Below are 21,673 nucleotides of genomic sequence, written 5' to 3'. Positions count from 1 at the left end.
CTATCGCCGAGAAGAAGACTGCAGATGGGACACCATGAGAGAAGCCATCTATTCACCATACAGATGGTGATACACCCGGGTCAGAAACTCCAGACGTGAAGTGCGTGTAGAACAAACCAGCATGATACCTCACAGGCCCAATCTGCCGCAAGAAGAAGAGCTGCGGAAAACGCACCGGGTTCAGACACCGAACAAGCAGCGCCTGAAACCATGGGGCCAGAAGAAGAACCCTCCCCCGACAGGACTCGAGCTGAGCCAGAACCTGAAGCAACAGCCGAATCGAGGAAAAGAGGTACAGGTAACCCCCACCTCAACCAGTCCTGCCGAAAAGCACCCACCGCAAAGGCGTCGCCGTCAGGGAAGGGTGCTACATATACGAGGAGACGCCTCGACCACACCGACACGAAGAGGCCCACCTCCGGTGGCCCGAATGTCCGGCAGAGCCAACTGAGCAAGTAGGCATCGACCATCCATTCAACAGAATGAACTGTGACAGGCCGTCGGCCAGGACGTTGGCCATGCCCCAGATATGAACCGCATGGAGAGCTAAACGCTCTCAGCAAAAGAGCCACTCAAGGCAACAAGCCCCAAAGAGCCATGGACCTCAGAGACCCCCTGCGGTTCAGGTAATGAACCACCAGAGCACAGTCCAAATGAAGCTGGATCATGGAGCCCCGAGCGAGTCGAGTCCGACGCAGTATAAGCCACACTGCCTCAAATTCCCAGTGTGCTGTAAGCCCAATGGAAGGATGGAGCCCACCGCCCCTGGCCGCCCTGGTGAGCATCCATGTGAAATAGGGCATCCATGTGAAATAGGGCATCCATGAATGGAAGGATGGACCTCACCACCCCTGGCCGGCCTGGAGAGCATCCATGAACTATCCTGGAGATAGGGCATCCATGAACACATCGAGGCAGAACTCTAGAATGTTCCAAGGCAAGGAACCCCAAAAAGCCTGAAGAGGAAGCAGCCAACACAGCAGCCGACACAAGGCCCCCAGGGGTCAAACCCAGTAATTGCAAGCGTGGCGGAAGGGACAGCCCCAAAGGAACCAAAAACAGACACCGCAACAAAACCCAACCCAGCAGGTAAACGATTATTCCTCATTTATTAAGAAAATGTGTGCAGTATGGGGAGAATTGCAAAGTTTTGCTGAATAGTGTCACCCAAATCAAGCTGTAGCAGACCATTGTGTTAACCATTTTAATGACAATGTGATGTCTCACTTTAGACAACTGTTACAGTGTAGGGAAAAACAAGTGTTGCTAGACAAGTTTTTAGTGAGAAAAACAAGCAGGTCCTAGTGGTATGCAGGCAAAACGTGTCAGAGAGTGTACCCCAGAGAAGTCATCACTGCCTGATGGAAGGGAACTCTTCTTCCAAACACTAACACCTCTACTTCTTCCCCCTCCTCACCGTCTTCCATACACCAACAAGAGTCATCAGTAAAGGTAAGTAATAACTTGTACATACTGTAGTACTGAAGATTTGGGTGAATTAGGTATAAAATTTAATTTGAAGCCAATTTTTTGGGGAGTCTGGAAAGGATTAATTAAAAGGATAGACAGTGTCTATCTGTCTATCTGGATTAATTCAATTTACATTATTTCTTATGGGGAAATTCGCTTCAGTTTACAAATATTCGGCTTACGAACCATCTCTGGGAACGGATTAAAAAATCGTACGCTGAGGTACCACTATACATGGAAAAAGGCAAACATTGTACCAATCTATAAAAATGGTAGGCGAGAGGAACCTCTAAATTTAGACCCGTATCACTAACAAGCATAGTAGACAAAACACTAGAAACAATAGTTAAAGCCAAATAAATGGGTTGAACACCTAGAGAGTAATGACATAATAACAGACAGACACTGGTTTTCAAACAGGAAGATCCTGTGTAACAAATCTAATCACTTTTTACGATAGAGCCACAGAGATACTACAGGAAAGAGGTGGTTGTGTTGACAGTGTCTATGTGGTTGGGTTGACAGTGTCTATCTGGACTTGAAAAAAAAGACATTTTGTTTTTAAGAAAAAAAAAGGGTGACAGGGAGACTTCTGACATAGATGAAATATTTTCTAACTGACAGACAGATGAGGGCAGTAATCAGGCTGGAGGAGTGTTACCAGTAATGTTTATCGTCTACTTAAATGATCTACCAGAAGGAATACAGAATTATATGAACATGTTTGCAGGGTGATGCTAAGATACTGGGGAAGATGGGAGCACAGACAATTGTAATGCTCTTCAGCATAAAAATAAACACAAAAACTGGCCTCCATGCAGGAAAGAATCCAAGAGATGGCCAACATTCTGAGAAAAGTGGTGTCTGAAGAGGAAGGAGGAACCAGGATGACTGAGTTTAAGGGACTACCATTAGGTAACAAGGATGTGAACCTGATTAGCCGCAGGACCTAGACTATGAATGAATACGCAGCTTAAATCAGGGTTGCAAATGTTTTTCAAGCAATTGTTTGTTTGGTGCATTCTATCATTGTTGGTTTTGACTATTGGGAATGTGGTTCATCTTTTATCCCACCTACTTTATGCTTATACAGGGTACCTCTATTGGGGAGAGAGGGGTAGGGCAGATTCTGGTCCTGGCCTCCAGTAGGTGCTCATGATTAGAGCCTAGTGTGGTCACTGGGTTTGGAGTACTGCAGGTGGAAAGCTTGGGGAAAAACAGAGGGAAGCCCTCCTAGAAAGGAGGGCTTCCACTAAGACACCAAAGAATAGAAACCAAAATTCTTGAACCATTTTCCAATGATTAACCGTAAACATATGGATTTCCATTATTTTGATACTCCGATCTAGAAAGCCAGTTTAGCTACCAACGAACATATCCGAAGAAAATCAAAACCACCTGAAAGAAATTAACATCAAACACTACAAAGATGAGAAAGGGCCAGGGAAGAATAAATATCTGCTTAAAAAATGTAGGTAGAAAACTAGAATCCCCAAAGCAGAAGATGCCCTACCCCCACCTCCACCTGAACCCCAACCCGTCAGTGCAGAAGGAGCCAAACATATTGACAAACTGACCATGATACTAATAGTAATCAAAAGCCTCACCAAGGCAAAATCTTCAAGAGAACCAAAGTCATTAACCCAAAATGAACATTCAAAGGGCCACATATATAATGGTCCAAAGATGCCACCAACCCAGAGTCCAGCATGAAACACTCGCCCCTGAACACAAGCAATAAGACTACAGATAAGAATGGCAAGTGAAGGCAGGTTGGGAAAACAAGGCCCATCTAAAAACACACACATCCAGAGGAAATGAACAAGGGGTTCACAAACACGAGGAAGCATGGAGCCTAACTGAAAGCCAACAACTTAAAATTAAACAGCTTCTCAGCAGCAATGTCGAGGCACACCTGAATTCGAATGCAACCAATCATTAACTAGGGGCAAACCAGTCACAATAAAAGAATGCAAATGGAACCAAGAATCAAAAGTTCATGCCAGGAACCTGAAAACACTATGACCAAAATGAGAAGGGCAAAGCAAGCTGGAGAGGAAATGACCAGCAAAACAAGCCACAGGCCAAACCAAGACAGTAACAACTATCACAAGGAACAGGCAGTGTCCTGCCCAGAAAAAACATGTAAACCCCCCAACAGCAAGGCATGCACATCTGAGAGCAAAATAGAACCCTCAGTTGCTGATTACCTGTAGGTGATAGAGAATTCTTTTACACCCACCTCTGGCCTTGGACCAGCCTTCCCTGGTGATTGTCGGGTTTGTTGTTTGTCTTCATAGCCCAAAGACCCACGTAGCCATCACAGCCAGGATGATCTGGTAAATCAGAAACTTGTTCAGCTCTTTCTTTAAAGCTTCTACTTTTGTTCCAGTAACATTGCTTATATTTGGGAGATTGAAAAGTCTTGGGTCTCAGATGTTTACACTATATTCTCTAATTGTGCTTACGGCACCCCAACTTTTCATTTAATTTTTTTCATTTCCTATTTTCTCTCCCAATCCAGTAGGTGGTGATTTTACTGTACAGGTACAGAACCTAACCTTCCATTATTTTTGAAGTGCATATGTATTATATCTCTCTCATCTCCCATAACTAAGTGCTTTACTTCTTTCTATGTGGGCAGTACAGGATCGTTGAACGTCTTCCAGCTCTGAAATCTAACCTGTGTTGAAAGGGGAGGTTAAGAGTGAATGCTCTCATTATCCAGCCTCTATTTTCTTGGCTATTGGTGTTTGTTTTACTGTTTTCTAAACATTGGGATTTCTGATATTATTATGCCAAGATCTTTGACTTGCATCTTGTAATTCTTTTAAAGTTTTATATTTTTTCCTGTACAGAGGTTATGGGAATTGTCATCATTAAATGTCATATTTTCCCATTGCTCACTAGACATTTAATATCTGATAGAACTTATTCTGCATCTTACTCGAAGCAATCTTCATATTCATTTTAGTGTCGTCAGCGAAATATGACACAAAACTTTGGAGTGCAGTCCTGTCCATGTCTTTCATAAGTATGGTGTGAGGACACCTTGAGAAACCAAGTTTCCCACTGTATTGTGGCTGAGTTACTGTTTGTTAGACAATTTTAAATCCATCTCCCTACTTCACTTGTTATTCCCCCAAGTTTTAATTTATGGGCTAATATTCCAGTGTCACTTTTAATAAACAATTTTGTAAAATTTGTGTACAAAACACTTGTATTTTGGTTTGTTTTAAATGCCTCTAATTTTGTTGCAATCAATTATGAAAGACAAGATCTTTCAAATCTCTACAACAGTATTAAACTGAATTATAACCAGTAAGTTGGATTCTTAGCATCCTCTCAACAACCTTAGTGATGTTTGATTGAAGTGTGACTGTTCAAAAAGTTTTTTGTAAGTTCTTTACTAACTCCCATGAATAGTGGGGAAGGTGTGTCTAATTTTTATAGTCTGTATGATGTCATCTGTCTAGGCTTTTCCTCTATTTATATAAAGTTCACGTGCTAAGGATATTTTGCACTTCTTTAAATAATGTATTCCAAGAATTTCGTCCCATAACTGAGTACATAAGTATACTGTATTTCTTTTTTCAAGGCTGTGGGATTTATTGTAATATCCACATGCCTTTCTGTGTGGGTTGCATTCATTAAGACATTGTTAGTCGTACTAGGGCAGCACTAACCATGAGAACAGTCATGCCTCACCACATAGTGCAGGGAAACCAGCCAACCAAAGGTGATGGGATTTGGAACGATAAAGGCTAACGCATGCTAATCAGCATCCAGAGAGGGACAGTGGTAGGGCATGGTACATGGTAAGAAGTGCAACTTGCAACATGTGCATATCCTTGCACTGGACATGCAACAGTGCAAGGACATGGTAACCAATCCATGTATGTTGGGCACCTCAAGATAAAACTATTAACAGCACTGTCCAAAACGAGGGGTTACAGCCAAAGTAAAGTTACTTTACTCAAAACAGGTGCATGCTTAGCCTTAAGGGCATCAGCCTTGGTCAGAAAGATAAGAAAAGCAAGGAATTTACCAAAGCGATGAATGAGATGCCATTAAATGTAAAAAACAGCCAGATATGGAAATAGAAGTGGAACCACACAAAAGGAAAGTGGGAAAACAAGCAATGTAAAGGCCAACTAACCACAATCTGTTCCTGCAAAATGAATGTTTGCAAGATACATAACACCAAGGTATCCAGAAAATTCAGAAAAACATATCTGGAACATTGGGTAAAATTCCATTAAAAATTGAACCAGAGAAAAAGGAGACAGGTGCATCAGGAGACAGTATTGAGATACAAGAAACATCAAACTCCAAAAAAGCCAGAGGGGTCCCCGAGGTATGAACAGCACTTAGAAAAACCAAGGAAAAGTCAAGAAACCTGACAAAGAACACCCTCCATCTATTGTCAAAGTGCAACTAGCATAAGAAAAAGTTATAATACTCCCTATGGACCAAATGACTGAATCAAGTCAAAGAAAGAATGATGATGGCTGTTTCATAACCTGGGGAGACCCAGACACAACCCAATGGAACCACAAGATTCTATGGGCACCCAAGAGAACCATGGGATCCATCTTGAGTGTCACAGCACAAACCCAGAACAAGCAAAACAAAACAACCCTGGTAACACATCCAAATATCAGTCAATGCACTTGACAGTAAGTTGTCAAGTGCATTGACACACATCGCTGCCAAATTATAGAGCATTTCCAGAAATCCAGGACATACATCTTGGGAGCTAAGAAACACTACTGGAAAATGTGGCACATCCCAGGGGGCAAATACAAAAAATATATTGCTATCTCTGCACAAAGCGACAGCAGACCACAGCTATGGAGGACCCAATATGAATCCAAAACAAACCAGGATGGCAGTACAGATCCTTCACGACATAAGGCAAGGCCTCATGTAGCCTTGGCACAAGACCCTCAAGAAGTAAAGGAAAACTAGGTCATGCCCTTGGACTCCCCATCACGTTAACCACCAAATATCCACTGGACGAAAGGCTAATAGGCCTCAGTTCAGAAATATTGCCACAACTTCAGTAAAAATTAAAGCATGCCCAGAGTCACCTCATGATCTTATGACGACGACTATGACTGCAATACAACAATCCTTACCGGTTTGAAATCATCTTCATCATCTTCCTCTTTTATTTTTTTCCTTTTCTTCTCTTTAGGTTCTGTTTTCACTTTTTTACGAATGGCTAAGGGCTTGTCATCATCTTCATCATCCTCCTCCTTTATACGTTTCCGGTGAGACTGAAAGAGTACAACAAAACATTTAGCTACAATGAATCATAACAAAATGGAATTTCCAAACAGAGGGCTTTATTCTACAGTAAATTAATAGCATGAGACATTTTGCTACTAATTTAAAAATATAACTAAGTTCTTCCTTTTACATATTCCACATACAGACTAAACACCATTATGATATTTCTCACTCCCAAGTCTTGGACAGATGCACCAATATGGAAACAATAAAGTATTGAAGGAACAGACTAACATCCCATATTTCAAGACTAAACTTTTTGCATACTGTAAATTTGAAGTTTAATAAACTGCAACTTATATGCTCTGCACAAGAAACCATATCTTACAGGGGGGGGGGGGGGGAACCATTATGACAGTAATGACGATGCCATACATCCCTTGCATGGTCATGTAGACACATGGTTTTTTGCTTAAAAGCAGTTTTGGAGGGTCAGCCTCCAGAAATAAGTGGACAGCATTGATTAATTTTTCCGTTTCTTTTGTAAATATATTGTACTATACATAATGTTCGGTGCCTAATATTAAATTTTCCTCAGACGTATTATTTTAGATTACATACTACACCCATTTGGAAAAGTATATGTATAAATTTAAGTTCCATGAGTGACCGACAGTACGGTATACTGTACATGCTAACAATCGTTAACGCCTAAGAGCATGATTAATGCCACACGACACACACTACCGTCCACCCATATGAAATATCATTTCATGTACAGCTTACATGAAATGATATTTTTCAATACTGTATAGATACATATATATATAATTGGGCTCTGTTTATAAATTCCTATAATTACCAAGATTGGACATCTCTGGTTATTATTATCTAAGAAAATTCAACGACCAGGGACCACGAGCCAGAATCTGGCCACCTCAGAGAGGCACGAGGAGCAATGGCTTATAGAAACCCCCTTGTGGTTTACAAGGAAACTTAAAGGAATTAATGGAAGGGCACCACCAGGAGTGGAGCCTGCGGCTTAATTTGACTCAAGACTCTCAAGCAAAACGCAATTTCTTTCATCCTAAACCTGCTTCCAACACTAGTAGCACTGTACTATGCCTTCCCTTCATATCTGAACTCAAAACTTTTACCAATACCTTTTGTCCTCTTGACATAAAGCTTGCCTTTCGACAAACTAACACACTTCGTAGCAATCTAGTTCACACTGCTCCTCCTGCTTCTAATGCTGCTGGTGTCTACTCTATTTCCTGTTCGTCTTGTCCTCTCCAATACATTGGCAAAACTGGCCGTACACTGAATGACAGACTTAAAGAACACAAGAGAAGCGTTAAGTCTGCAGACACTAACAATGCTCTCTTCTGTCATGTGAGGGATTCCAATCATTCTATTGATTGGTCTTCCTCCAAAATAATCTTTCCTGCCTCTACTCTACACAGAAGCCGTCTTGTTGAATCGGCTCTAATACACAATGTACCCAACATGAACTTGAGTCCTGGCTTTGTTGCTGTGGATTCTTCCATTTCACAGTATATACTTGAATGCTCTAATATTTCTAACAAACGTGACCTAACATAAGCTTGCCCTTCCATTTATCTTTCTTTCTCTTTCCTTTTCTTTCTTTGTTTTCTTTACGTTCCCTTACTATCCTCTTCTTATTCCTATTACTATCTCCTTCTCATTCGGTGGTTATAATAGGAGCTGCCTCGTATGGGCCAATAGGCCCTCTACAGTTCTTATTCCTACTACTTTCTTCTCTACTACGCTCCTCACCTCTCTCTAGCCTATTTATTGCCTGCATCTACTTCCTCATCACAATCGACTTGAAAATGGTCCAGGATGAACCGAAACATCGTTGTCCCTTCACCTTCTAGTGTGTGGTCTGGTCAACATCATACACATTTCTAAGATTTACCTTAACCAATAAGGTGGTTGCAATACCACTTTTCTGGTCTGGCTCAAATACATTTTGGCTGTAACAAAGGTCTCTAGGTGGGGCAACCTCCCCCTTCATCTACTATGGTTAAAATGCTTCATTTTAACCATAGTAGATGAAGGGGGAGGTTGCCCCACCCAGAGACCTTTGTTAAAAAAAACTAAATTTAGTCTAAATTAAAAACTAAATTTTTAAATTTGCCTTTTCTGGTGGGCTCCAAAATAGCCCTTTATGTATTTAAGCATTTCTTTTACTCCATACAGATTCCTTCTCTCATATATATTTCCATCTGGAAAATAAATTAATATATATTGTTTGGTCCTGGTTCTCGTAACAGTATAATCTCACCAATGCCAGAATGAAGGTTGACCATTACCCAGACCTTACCTTGAGGTGCTTCCGGGGCTTAGCATCCCCGCGGGCCGGTCGTTGACCAGACCTCCTGGGAGCTGGACTGATCAATCAGGCTGTTGGACGTGGCTGCTCGCAGCCTGACGTACGAATTACAGCCTGGTTGATCAGGTATCCTTTGGATGTGTTTATCCAGTTGGATAGGTGTTGGAGGTGTTTATCAGACCAAAATAATAACAAATTGCAATCAGGGATGACCATTTTAATGATAGCCACACTTTGATGGTTAAAAAGCAACCAAATGATTGTACTATGATAGGAACCAGTACATTCATATTTTTTTAGGCCTTTTTTTCTAATTATCCAGTCTATTGCCAAAACTTAAACATCAGGACCTATAAACAAAATATCAACTTATTATGCAAAAATACTTTGAAGTTATTTTACATAAGCAGAAAGAATTTATCCCAACTACAAAACTGAAAATGAACTTCTACTGTACTGTAAATTAAAATGCATTGATGAGCTAAATGCTAGAAACCTAAACTATGTAACCCCCAATAATAACTACAATTACAGTACTTGAAGAATGAACGGAGTTGATGGCACTTACACAGCCATTTCCCAGGATATAGTGCCAAGAATGTAGAATAATTTACAAGTGCAAAGGACAACTTAGATGGCATGGAGCTTCCAACAAACCTCAACACAATATAGACACTCACCATTGGATCAACCTCCTCCTCTTTCCTCATTCCCCTCCAGCTGCTCCCAAATATATTTACTCACCAAGGGAACGTCATCTTCCTCATCCTCCAATGGTTCTTCTTTTACTGGTTCATTTATCACCAATTTGTCCTCCTCCTCAGACTCAACTGGCTCCTCTTTAATGGTCAATTCATCTTGTAGAACAGGCTCTGGCTCTTTAATTTCCTCCTTCACCTCAATCTTCACCTATAATTAAACAAAACATTTACATTATATAAATATCAAAGCCCTAATTTGAGGCAGCTTTTGGGAATTGCCACATATATATCACCATTTAATATATAAAATAAAAATGTTGAATGTAATGTTAAAAACGCCCATTTTAGTGTGGCCATCAGTACCTCCCCAAAGCCGTATCTTATGGAGAAGCAACAACCTGTCAGACTCATCCATCATAAGCCAGGACCAGAATCTGGCTTGGTCTATGAGACAAAAGCAAAAATCTGACATTTACCCAAAACTAAGAAACTTCACTTCAGAAATCATAGGCATAAAAAATGAAACCACTGCTTGAAAAAAATTAGATACCTGAAAGTTACAAGGCAAATGATGACTGTCACACAATAAACACACCAGATGGGGGAGGGAGGGGAGGATGAGAATGTGTGTGCAACACTCACTATAGCAACACACACTAGTATATTGCATACACCCTTCTCAACCTGAGAACAGAAGAGCCAAAGAACAAGAGAGAATACCAGGGAAAGTATCAAAAAGATAAGGAGACTAACCCAAACTTAGAAAAAGTCACAGTAATCAACAAACACTCACCTAGTTAGTGAGCTAGATGGAGTGCAGTGCCATTTTGGCTACAAACTCTACAGGATAGAGGCAAAATTTGAGGGTACAAGAAACTACTGAGGCCTCCCAATAATGGACACTTCACATTTGATGCGGGATTTAATAAAAGAACACACAAAAATAGAGCTGATCAGTGGGGTGAGGCAAGAAACCAAAGGCGTTGGGGGAAAAAAAAAAAACACGAGAGCTTAGAAAGCCACCCAAGTGCCATGATAAAATTGATAAGGAAGAATTCCTAAGACCTGGAACTTCAAAAACAAGAGGTCATAGATTTAAACGAACTAAACAAAGATGCCGAAGAAATATAAGAAAATTCACTTTCGCAAACAGAGTGATAGACAGTTGGAACAAGTTAAGTGAAGGTGGTGGAGGCCAAAACCGTCAATAGCTTCAAAGCATATGACAAAGAGTGCTGGAAAGACGGGACACCACGAGCGTAGCTCTCATCCTGTAACTACACTAAGGTAATTACAGGTCCAGTGAGGATGGGAAATATCCAAAAGGTAATAAGGAGTCAACACTGCTAGAATGCCAGAATATTAACTCATAACATGTTGGAAAAGAAAGCAGTAATAGCAGCTTACTTGTGTAAATGTGTGTATGGGTATACACCAGGCTGGCCAAGTCAAATCCCCAAACATAACCATGAGGAAGCCTAGACTTGGAACAAGGAACCAAGGAAATGGGATTAAAGGGAGAGAACAATGGCCTAAGAAGTGCAAGTAATCTGCAAAGAACACCATTCCTGTCCACAACCTCTAGTAGTGAGAGCATCACGTTTACTAACATGACTACCAGAAGCCAAAGTCAACGAGAAGGAAGCCTTGAAAAGGAATCCTTTACTGAATGATGATAACCCCTTAGGTTTTAACACCACTGCCCAAATTAGGTTAAAGTAGACCCACTGTATTAGGGTTTAGGGTTACATCCTTATGTAACCCTAAACTCCTGGAACCATCTCACTCAGAAGAGACAACACCCAACACCTGAACACCACCCCCCCCCCACACTCCAAAAGGAGTGGCCTTCATACTCTCCCACAAACCCAAGGGACAAACATTGAAGGAAAGATCAGGCTCCAACACCAATGTCAAGTCTGCCAATGGATCCTCCCCTAAAACAAAAGGATCCAACACTAGTACTGGTAATTCAGAAATTAGGCCAAGTCATCTGTGGTGCCTTACATCCACATGTTATGCTCCCCCTCTCCTCAGTGAATGCCAGATTCTGGCCCTGGCTTTTGGCAGACATGAGTGGGTTTTGGAAACAAAGTATCTAACTAAGGCTTGGCTAAACAAGTACTGAGCTTAGGTAGCTGCTGAGGCTGCCTTTCTAAAAAACATGCATACCAATACAGGACATTTACCTATTTACTATGGTTTATAGTTTGACTATCTATTGAAATATATTTATAAAAAAATGCAATAACTGGAGGCTATAAAAAAGATAAAAGATAAAAAATAAAAAAAAATTTAAACATTTTTTATATAGATAAAAAATTCATTATATCAGGTTTTATGTGGCAAATCTTCAAAAAACTTTAATAGGACAAATGCACCTCTTTTACGTACCTTCTCTTTTTCTTTGTCCCGACTCTTCTCTTTGTCCTTGTGCCTATCACGGTCCCTATCTTTTTCCTTGTGCAAACTTCTGTGACTGGAGGAAGAGTGACGATCTTTATCACGTTCTTTGTCACGCTCCTTTTTCTCGCCATTACTGCTGCTGTGCTTCTTCTCGTCACGGTGGCGATCCTTGTCTTTATCACGAGATTTTTCCCGATCACTACGTTCTTTGTCCTTATCTCTATGTTTATCTCTGTCTTTGTCACGATGTTTGTCCTTGTCACTTTTTTCTTTGTCTTTATCTCTGTGTTTGTCTTTATCATTCCTTTCTTTGTCCTTATCTCTGCTTTTTTCTTTGTCAGTTCTTTCTTTCTCTTTCTCTTTATGTTTCTCTTTGTCACTCTGTTCCTTATCCTTGCTGCGTTCCTTGTCACGGTCCCTATCCTTGTGAGAGCTTTTATGACTGGATGACGAATGTCTGTCTTTATCCCTGTCCTTATCCTTATGGGAACTCTTGTGGCGATCTTTGTCACGGTGGCGGTCCTTCTCCCGATCTCGATCCTTGTCTTTGTGTTTATGCTTATGATCTTTATGCTCACGATGCTCTGAAGTGCCATTTGAAATACCATTGGGCATTCCTGCAATTAAATATGTTATTAATCAATTTAAATACATTCAATACCTTTCAGATTTATACTGTGTACTTATATTAATATATTAAATCTATTTCACATATTTATCAACCAACAAAAAATTAAACTGTACTGTATAGCCTCCATCTCCTTTTAATATTAATTAAAAACATAAGAATGAAGGTAACTGCAGAAGGCCTATTGGCCCATAAGAGGCAGCTCCTATTTATATCCACCCAATCTCATTCATATATTTGTCTAACCTATGTTAGACAAATATATGATCATGAAGATCATATTTGCTATGATCTTCATTGCCCTGATTTCCATGTCAGAGGTACACAGTGCTATATAAGAGAGAATAGCCCTGGAAATTTTTTAGAGGCAGACAGAAACAGATAGGCACAAACGTTGCAGGAGTATGAATGGAGAGGGGGAAATGCCCGAGACTGGACTACGGTTTGTCATCAAGCTCATACATACTACACCCCCCAACTACACAGAGACTACCACCCTCTGGTAGAGAGGGAGAAAAAACTACCAAACTGGAACTACCAAAACCTTCCAGAAGTGACAAACAATATGGACAATCATTCATATTTGCAAACATTCAAAAATAAACCTAATTATTATTCTAATATATAAACCGCCGGATACAACGTTTGAGGAATTCACAGAGCAGATGCACAAAATAGAGAACATCCTTGATAATCTAATGAACCCAGCTCCAGATATTATCTTCCTTGGAGATTTCAATTTACCAAGTCTAAGATGGAGAATGGTAAACACAAATATCATATCAGGGAATGAACCGGGAAATAACCAACCACAGGTCAGAGAACTTTTGAGATTCTGTGACAAATCAAGTCCCAAATTCTCGATCAATCAACAGATTACAGAACCAACTAGGAACGAAAACACACTAGACTTGTTATTCACAAACAATGATAAACTAATCAGAGACATTACAATCTCATATACTACATACTCAGACCATAAGCTCATTGAAGTGCAAACTAGCATAAATAACGGTACTAGGTCTAAGAGACCCAATAAGCGAGAAGGAGTATTCAATCAAATCAATTTCAACAATAAGAGGATCGACTGGGAAAAAATAAATGTAGACTTTGCAACCATTCAATGGGAGACAGTCTTAAGCGACAAAACTCCCACACAGAGTTTGACAAGAGTCAAATAGAAAGATCTGGGGGTCGATATCACACCGAACCTGTTCCCAGAGGCCAACATCAAAAGGATATCGTCAGCGGCATATAACTTAGTACCCAGATGAGCCACAGAGACGTTAGAAAGAAATCAGCATGAAAATTACCTCTGCTGAAGACATTGAAAAACAAGCAGATATCAACAAAGTTTTCGATTGTTCAGCAGAATGTTTAACAGTGATAAATTTCAGCTACGAGCTACGGCAAAAAGGAGGATCTGAAACATAATACAGGGTACAAAACACAATCGAATCTGCCCATAGTAGGAAAACAGCATGTCAAGGGAATAATGATGTCCGACGATCTAACGTTTAGGGAGCATAACCAAGCAAATATTGCGTCAGCCAGAAAAATGATAGGATGGATTACGAGAACTTTCAAATCCAGGGATCCCATCACAATGGTTGTACTCTTCAAGTCACTTGTGTTGTCCCGTCTCGAGTACTGCTCAGTACTCACTTCTCCCTTCAGAGCAGGAGAGATTGCTGAAATAGAGGGAATACAGAGAACATACACAGCACGCATAGACAAGATAAAACACCTAAATTATTGGGACCGTCTCAAAGCTCTCCAAATGTACTCTCTAGAAAGGAGACGAGAGAGATACCAAATAATATACACATGGAAAATACTGGAGGGTCAAGTCCCAAATCTACACAGTAAAATAACAATGTACTGGAGTGAACGATATGGAAGAAAATGCAGAATAGAACCAGTGAAGAGCAGAGGTGCCATAGGCACAATCAGAGAACACTATAAACATCAGAGGTCTGCGGTTGTTCAACGTCCTCCCAGCGAGCATCAGAAATATTGCAGGAACAACCGTGGACATCTTCAAGAGAAAACTGAACTGTTTTATAAGAGAAGTTCCGGATCAGCCGGGCTGTGGTGGGTATGTGGGCCACTCCAAGCAACAGCCTGGTGGACCAAACTCTCACAAGTTGAACCTGGCCTAGGGCAGAAGAACTCCCAGAACCCCATCAAGCAGGTAGGTCTGCATCTGTTTTGGTATGAATATTTGTGTGCCTTCATTGTATATTTTGCAAAATTTGGCATACATCTCATTTACTTCCTTGCTTAGCCATGATTACTCTTTCCCCAAGGGAGGAAGGTACTGGATGTCAAATACCCCCTTCTTTCCTGATGAATATTAGATCCAGTACTGTCGGAACATCCTCTTCCTTCATTCTTGTGGCCTGCTTGACATGTTAATACATGTCTCCAAAATGAGGTTTACAACTCTGCCAAATGTCCTCTGTTCTTGTCTTGTAGGCCTCCCAGTCTATTGCCTTAAAGTTGAAGCCCCTCAGTACCAACAATCGAGATTTATCTTTGTCTGCTCTTACAGAGCACCACTTGGTTTCCGAACCCCTTGGGGACGAGACCCGTCGGTTAACATGTAAGTTCGTATACAAGAAATAGAGGGGAAAAAATAAACTAGAAATGTAAAAAGAAATTTTTCCGAAAAATTTATGAAAAAAACTCTAGGGAAAAAAATCGTCAGGTTCATGGCGTAAATGCGACCGTGTTTTGATTGTACTCATCAATAAGTGAAGTCCTGATCCGCTTTATAAAAGTCCTTAATTGTTCCTAACTGATTATTAAGACGTCTGGCAAACATCCTCTGGATGTTTCCTGCCAGCCTGCAGGAACATCCTGCCTAAAATTTACGATGATGTACTGTACATTTAAGAAACAAATCTGGGTCACAGGTCTGTGGAGTGTGGTTAGGCTTACGGAGTCAGCCGGTCCCTCCCCCACCACCGACACACCTCCCCCTCTCCCCCCACCACCGACACACCTCCCCCTCTCCCCCTCTCCCCCCACCACCGACACACCTCCCCCTCTCCCCCCACCACCGACACACCTCCCCCTCTCCCCCCACCACCGACACACCTCCCCCTCTCCCCCCACCACCGACACACCTCCCCCTCTCCCCCCACCACCGACACACCACCCCCACCCCCCACCCCAAACCCATACACACACACACACACACACACTCTCTCAAAGGTCACGTGGTTCACGGCTCACTTCAACACCCATATATCGCTTCCTGCCTGCCTGCCTGCCTCCTTCCCAGCCTGCCTCCTTTCCTGCCTGCCTGCCTGCCTGCCTGCCTCCTTCCCAGCCTGCCTCCTTTCCTGCCTGCCTGCCTGCCTCCTTTCCTGCCTGCCTGCCTGCCTCCTTCCCAGCCTGCCTCCTTCCCAGCCTGCCAGCCTGCTTCCTTCCCAGCCTGCCTCCTTCCCAGCCTGCCTCCTTCCCAGCCTGCCTCCTTCCCAGCCTGCCTGCCTGCCTCCTTCCCAGCCTGCCAGCCTGCTTCCTTCCCAGCCTGCCTCCTTCCCAGCCTGCCTGCCTGCCTCCTTCCCAGCCTGCCAGCCTGCTTCCTTCCCAGCCTGCCTCCTTCCCAGCCTGCCTGCCTGCCTCCTTCCCAGCCTGCCAGCCTGCTTCCTTCCTAGCCTGCCTCCTTCCCAGCCTGCCAGCCTGCTTCCTTCCCAGCCTGCCTCCTTCCCAGCCTGCCTCCTTCCCAGCCTGCCTCCTTCCCAGCCTGCCTCCTTCCCAGCCTGCCTGCCTGCCTGCCTCCTTCCCAGCCTGCCAGCCTGCTTCCTTCCCAGCCTGCCTGCCTGCCTCCTTCCCAGCCTGCCAGCCTCTTCCTTCCCAGCCTGCCTCCTTCCCAGCCTGCCAGCCTGCCTCCTTCCCTGCGTGCCAGCCTGCCTCCTTCCCTGCCTGCCAGCCTGCCTCCTTCCCTGCCTGCCAGCCTGCCTCCTTCCCAGCCTGCCTCCTTCCCAGCCTGCCTGCCTGCCTCCTTCCCAGCCTGCCAGCCTGCCTCCTTCCCAGCCTGCCAGCCTGCCTCCTTCCCAGCCTGCCAGCCTGCCTCCTTCCCAGCCTGCCAGCCTGCCTCCTTCCCAGCCTGCTTCCTTTCCAGCCAGCCTGCCTCCCTCCCTGCCATCATGCTAACGGGTAGTGTGTGTTAGGCTTATCTTCGGGAATGAGCCGGTCTCGCCCCCACCACCAACAAACCACCCGCCCCCCTACATCCCATCTCTCAAGGTCACGCGGTTCAACCGCGTGACTACCACTCACTCCCTGCCTGCATGCTAGCCTGCCTGTCTCCCTGCCTGTGCCTGCCTGCCTGTGCCTGCCAGCCTGCCTTTCCCTCCCTAATTCTCACTACTACTTCCATCCCTTCCTGCCTACCTCCTAGCATCTCTCCCTACCTCCCCCTCCCTCTTAGCATCTCTCCCTACCTCCTAACATCTCTCCCTACCTCCCCCTCCCTCCTAGCATCTCTCTCCCCCCCTCTCTCACTGATTCTCCCCCCCCCCCCTCATTCATACTGCCTCCCACCTAAACTCCATCGTCCATCCACCCACCAGTCAGCCATCACTGACGCAATGCGTGCATTTGGAGCCAACATGGTGCACAGATGTTTCTTGAATGTGCAGATATGTAAAACAAAAGCACAGAATGAACATTCCAGCCTTATGGCAATTCAAAATAATCGGAATAATAGGCCGTGAATCTGTGAAGTCACAGTGGGCAAACTGGACCATCGCCCACCCACCACCACAAGCCGGCGTGACGCTTGGCGGACCCCTTCCTACCCGAACTTTGTTCCGGAAGCATGACTCCCCAACCCCAATCGGGAAACTGGAAGTTTCGGATAACTAAAGTTCGGAAACCAAGTGGTGCTCTGTACCATAATCTCATGTGTGTGTTAAGAAAAAAATAAAAAAATAAACAAAAAAAAAAGATCTTTGATTGACAATTGAGAGAGTGGGCCAAAACAGCAGAGTACAACCCCTGCAAGCACAACTAGGTGAATACAACAATACAAATATGGAATACATACCATAGAGCCCAGTAGGCTCAGGAATCTGTACACCAGTTGATTGACAGTTGAGAGGCGGGACCAAAGAGACAAAACTCAATCCCTGCAAGCACAATTAGGTGAGTACAACTAGGTGAATACATACCGGTTGATTGACAGTTGAGGCAGGATCAAAGAGCCAAATCTCAACCCCTGCAAGCACAACTAAGTGGACCTGTACAACTAGGTGTTGACCAATCCACACACTAGAAAATGAAGGTTCAACAACGTTTTGGTCTGTCCTGGACCATTCTCAAGTCGATAGTGATGAGGGAAGGAGATGAAGGCAATAAATACGCAAGAGAGAGGTGAGGAGAAAGCCAAAAAGGTATGCAAGGTAAGGTGCAGTAGAGGGAATAGTAACAGGAAAAAGAACAAAGGTAACTGCAGAATGCCTATTGGCCCATACGAACATAAGAACAAGGTAACTGCAGAAGGCCTATTGGCCCATACGAACATAAGAACAAGGTAACTGCAGAAGGCCTATTGGCCCATATGAGGCAGCTCCTATCTATAACCACCCAATCCCACTCATATACCTGTCCAACCCATGCTTGAAACAATCGAGGGAACCTACCTCCACCACGTTACGAGGTAATTCGTTCCACAAATCAACAACCCTGTTACCGAACCAGTATTTACCCAAGTCTTTCCTAAATCTAAACTTATCCAATTTATACCCATTGTTTCGTGTTCTGTCTTGTGTTAATACTTTTAATACCCTATTAATATCCCCTTTGTTATGTCCATTCATCCACTTGTAAACCTCTGTCATGTCACCCCTAACTCTTCGCCTTTCCAGTGAATGCAACTTAAGCTTTGTTAATCTTTCTTCATATGAAAGATTTCTAATTTGGGGAATTAACTTTGTCACCCTACGCTGGACACGTTCAAGTGAATTTATATCCATTCTATAGTATGGCGACCAAAACTGAACTGCATAATCTAAATGGGGCCTAACCAGAGCAAGATATAGCTGAAGAACAACATAAGAACAAGGTAACTGCAGAAGGCCTATTGGCCCATACGAGGCTCGCTCCTATCTATAACCACCCAATCCCACTCATAAACATGTCCAACCCATGCTTGAAACAATCGAGGGACCACACCTCCACCACGTTACGAGGTAATTCGTTCCACAAATCAACAACCCTGTTATCGAACCAGTATTTACCCAAGTCTTTCCTAAATCTAAACTTATCCAATTTATATCCATCGTTTCGTGTTCTGTCTTGTGTTAATACTTTTAATACCCTATTAATATCCCCTTTGTTATGTCCATTCATCCACTTGTAAACCTTATCATGTCACCCCTAACTCTTCGCCTTTCCAGTGAATGCAACTTAAGCTTTGTTAATCTTTCTTCATATGAAAGATTTCTAATTTGGGGAATTAACTTAGTCATCCTACGCTAGACACGTTCAAGTGAATTTATATCCATTCTATAGTATGGCGACCAAAATTGAACCGCATAATCTAAATGGGGCCTAACCAAGGCAAGATATAGCTGAAGAACAACACCAGGTGTCTTGCTACTAACACTTCGATTAATAAATCCCAGTGTCCTATTTGCCTTATTACGAACATTCATGCATTGATCCTTTTGTTTTAAATTCTTACTAATCATAACTCCCAGATCCCTTTCGCAATCCGACTAAGCAATCTCAACACCATCAAGCTCGTATCTTGTAACTCTATCATTACCTAGCCTCAGTACTTTACATTTATCAGCATTAAACTGCATCTGCCAATCTTTTAACCATTTCAAACCCCTATTTAGATCAACTTGAAGTGATAGTGAGTAGTCTTCCGTGTTAATTTCCCTACCGATTTTTGTATCATCTGCAAATTTGCAGATGTTGCTACTCAAACCTGAATCTAAATCATTTATATATATTATAAACAACAGAGGTCCCAGGACAGAGCTCTGAGGTACTCCACTAACAACATTATCCCACTCTGACTTAACCCCATTTATACTAACTCTGTTTCCCTTGGAATACCCATGCCCTAATCCAACTTAATATAGCACCCCCAATATCATGAGCCTCTATTTTTTTTATCAGTCTTTTATGTAGCACTGTATCAAAAGCTTTGCTAAGTCAAGGTACACATCCAGATAGGGTGAGGAAACCATAGAGGAGGTTGGAGGGGGAGGGGTAATTTGGAGGTAGGGGAGGGTAATGTGAAAAAAGTCAACGATAGAGCCCAATAGGCTCAGGAATCTGTACACCACCTGATTGACAGTTGAGAGGCAGGACCAAAGAGCCAAACCTCAACCCCCGCAAGCGCAACTGCGCGAGTACGATATACAAAAAAAAAAAAAAAATGACAACTAATATTCAGTTACCAACCTAAAAACAGAAATGAAAATCGATCCCATTTACAAAGTTGTTATACAAAGAGAGATAATCCCTATTCCTAAAATCAATAAATAAATAAAATAAGCGATCAATGTTCAGCTCCGGGAAGTGTGCAGAATATTGGGCGTCAGAGTAACTATGGCAACTCTCTCCACCCTGAACCTCTGCACGTGGGTTGAGTCCGCACACAAATACCTTGTAGGTTCATCTTAAAATTCTACATTTTAAACTCACAAAAAAATGGGAGGTGTAAAAAATAAATGATTAAATTATACAGACACAAACACTAGAAAGTCAAACTAAATTGTCCTAATTTAAATATCGGAGAACTGAAGCAGAAGTCATGGCCAGCATTGCATGTTTGGATACAGTAAGATGGAGGAGGAGGGGGAGGGCGGGAGGGGGAACAAAGGTGGAGAGTGTGATAGAGAAAGGTGGAGGAAAGAGGGGTAAGAAGGGGAATAAAAGGAAATTACCCTTCCTCTTTGCCTGTATGACTTCATCGGTAAATGGGTAGGAGCAGAAGGATGGTAATTAATGTCGAGGCGGTGGAAGAGTAAAATGGAGGTGGGGAAGGAAATGTGGAGGGATTGTGAATTACGTGGAGGAGTGGGGGAGGGCAATGGTACTGAGCAAGCTGGGGTAGGGTAATGTGGAGGGTTATGTAGCAACGGCTAGGAAAGTGTGGAGGCGGAGGGTGAGGAAACTATAGAGGGGGTTCGAGAGGGGGAGGGGTAATTTGAAGATGGGGGACGGTAATTTGGAGGTAGGGGAGGGTAATATGAAAACGTCCATATTACCTTCCCTCCCTCCCCCCCCCGCATCCACATAACCCTCCCTCCGTCCACTTAATCCTCCCCCCCCCCCCCCCCCGCGTCCACATAACCCTCCCTCCGCGTCCACATAACACTCCCTCCCCCACATCCACATAAACCTCCCTCCCCCCCCGTCCACATAACCCTCCCTCCCCCCACATCCACATAACCCTCCCTCCCCCCCCCCGTCCACATAACCCTCCCTCCCTCCCCCCGTCCACATAAACCTCCCTCCCTCCCCCCGTCCACATAACCCTCCCTCCCTCCCCCTTCCACATAACCCTCCCTCCCTCCCCCCCCCCCCGTCCACATAACCCTCCCCCCCCTGCGTCCACATAACCCTACCTCCCTCCCCCCACGTCCACATAACCGTCCGTCCCTCCTCCCCCCCCCCCCCCGGCGTCCACATAACCCTACCTCCCTCCCCCCCACGTCCACATAACCCTACCTCCCTCCCCCCCACGTCCACATAACTGTCCGTCCCTCGAACGGACAGTTATGTAGGTACGGGATTGAGCTCTACTCTTTGGGGCCGCCTCTCAACTGTCAATAAATCAGGCGATGAGTCACAATAACGTGCCTAAAGCATGTTGACCAGACCACACACTAGAAGGTGAAGGGA

The 21,673-nt window shown here is 43.4% G+C and overlaps 1 protein-coding gene across 2 annotated transcripts in view; it reads right to left on the bottom strand.

Moving 5' to 3' along the window:
• Nucleotides 1-21,673, bottom strand: part of Top1 (topoisomerase 1) — a 39,893-nt gene that overhangs the window by 13,298 nt on the left and 4,922 nt on the right. For both annotated transcript variants that reach the window (XM_045749158.2, XM_069332453.1), the window contains 3 exons: nucleotides 12,157-12,785; nucleotides 9,806-9,970; nucleotides 6,612-6,752 (listed from right to left, as the gene is read on the bottom strand). In XM_045749158.2, the coding sequence (XP_045605114.1) occupies nucleotides 6,612-6,752; nucleotides 9,806-9,970; nucleotides 12,157-12,785 (935 nt within the window). The remainder of the gene's footprint in view (nucleotides 1-6,611; nucleotides 6,753-9,805; nucleotides 9,971-12,156; nucleotides 12,786-21,673) is intronic.

The sequence above is a fragment of the Procambarus clarkii genome, chromosome 27 (assembly GCF_040958095.1).
Source record: "Procambarus clarkii isolate CNS0578487 chromosome 27, FALCON_Pclarkii_2.0, whole genome shotgun sequence".
NCBI lineage: Eukaryota > Metazoa > Arthropoda > Malacostraca > Decapoda > Cambaridae > Procambarus > Procambarus clarkii.
The sequence above is the reverse complement of the archived record's forward strand: the minus strand, read 5'-3'. Positions and strand labels throughout refer to the sequence as shown.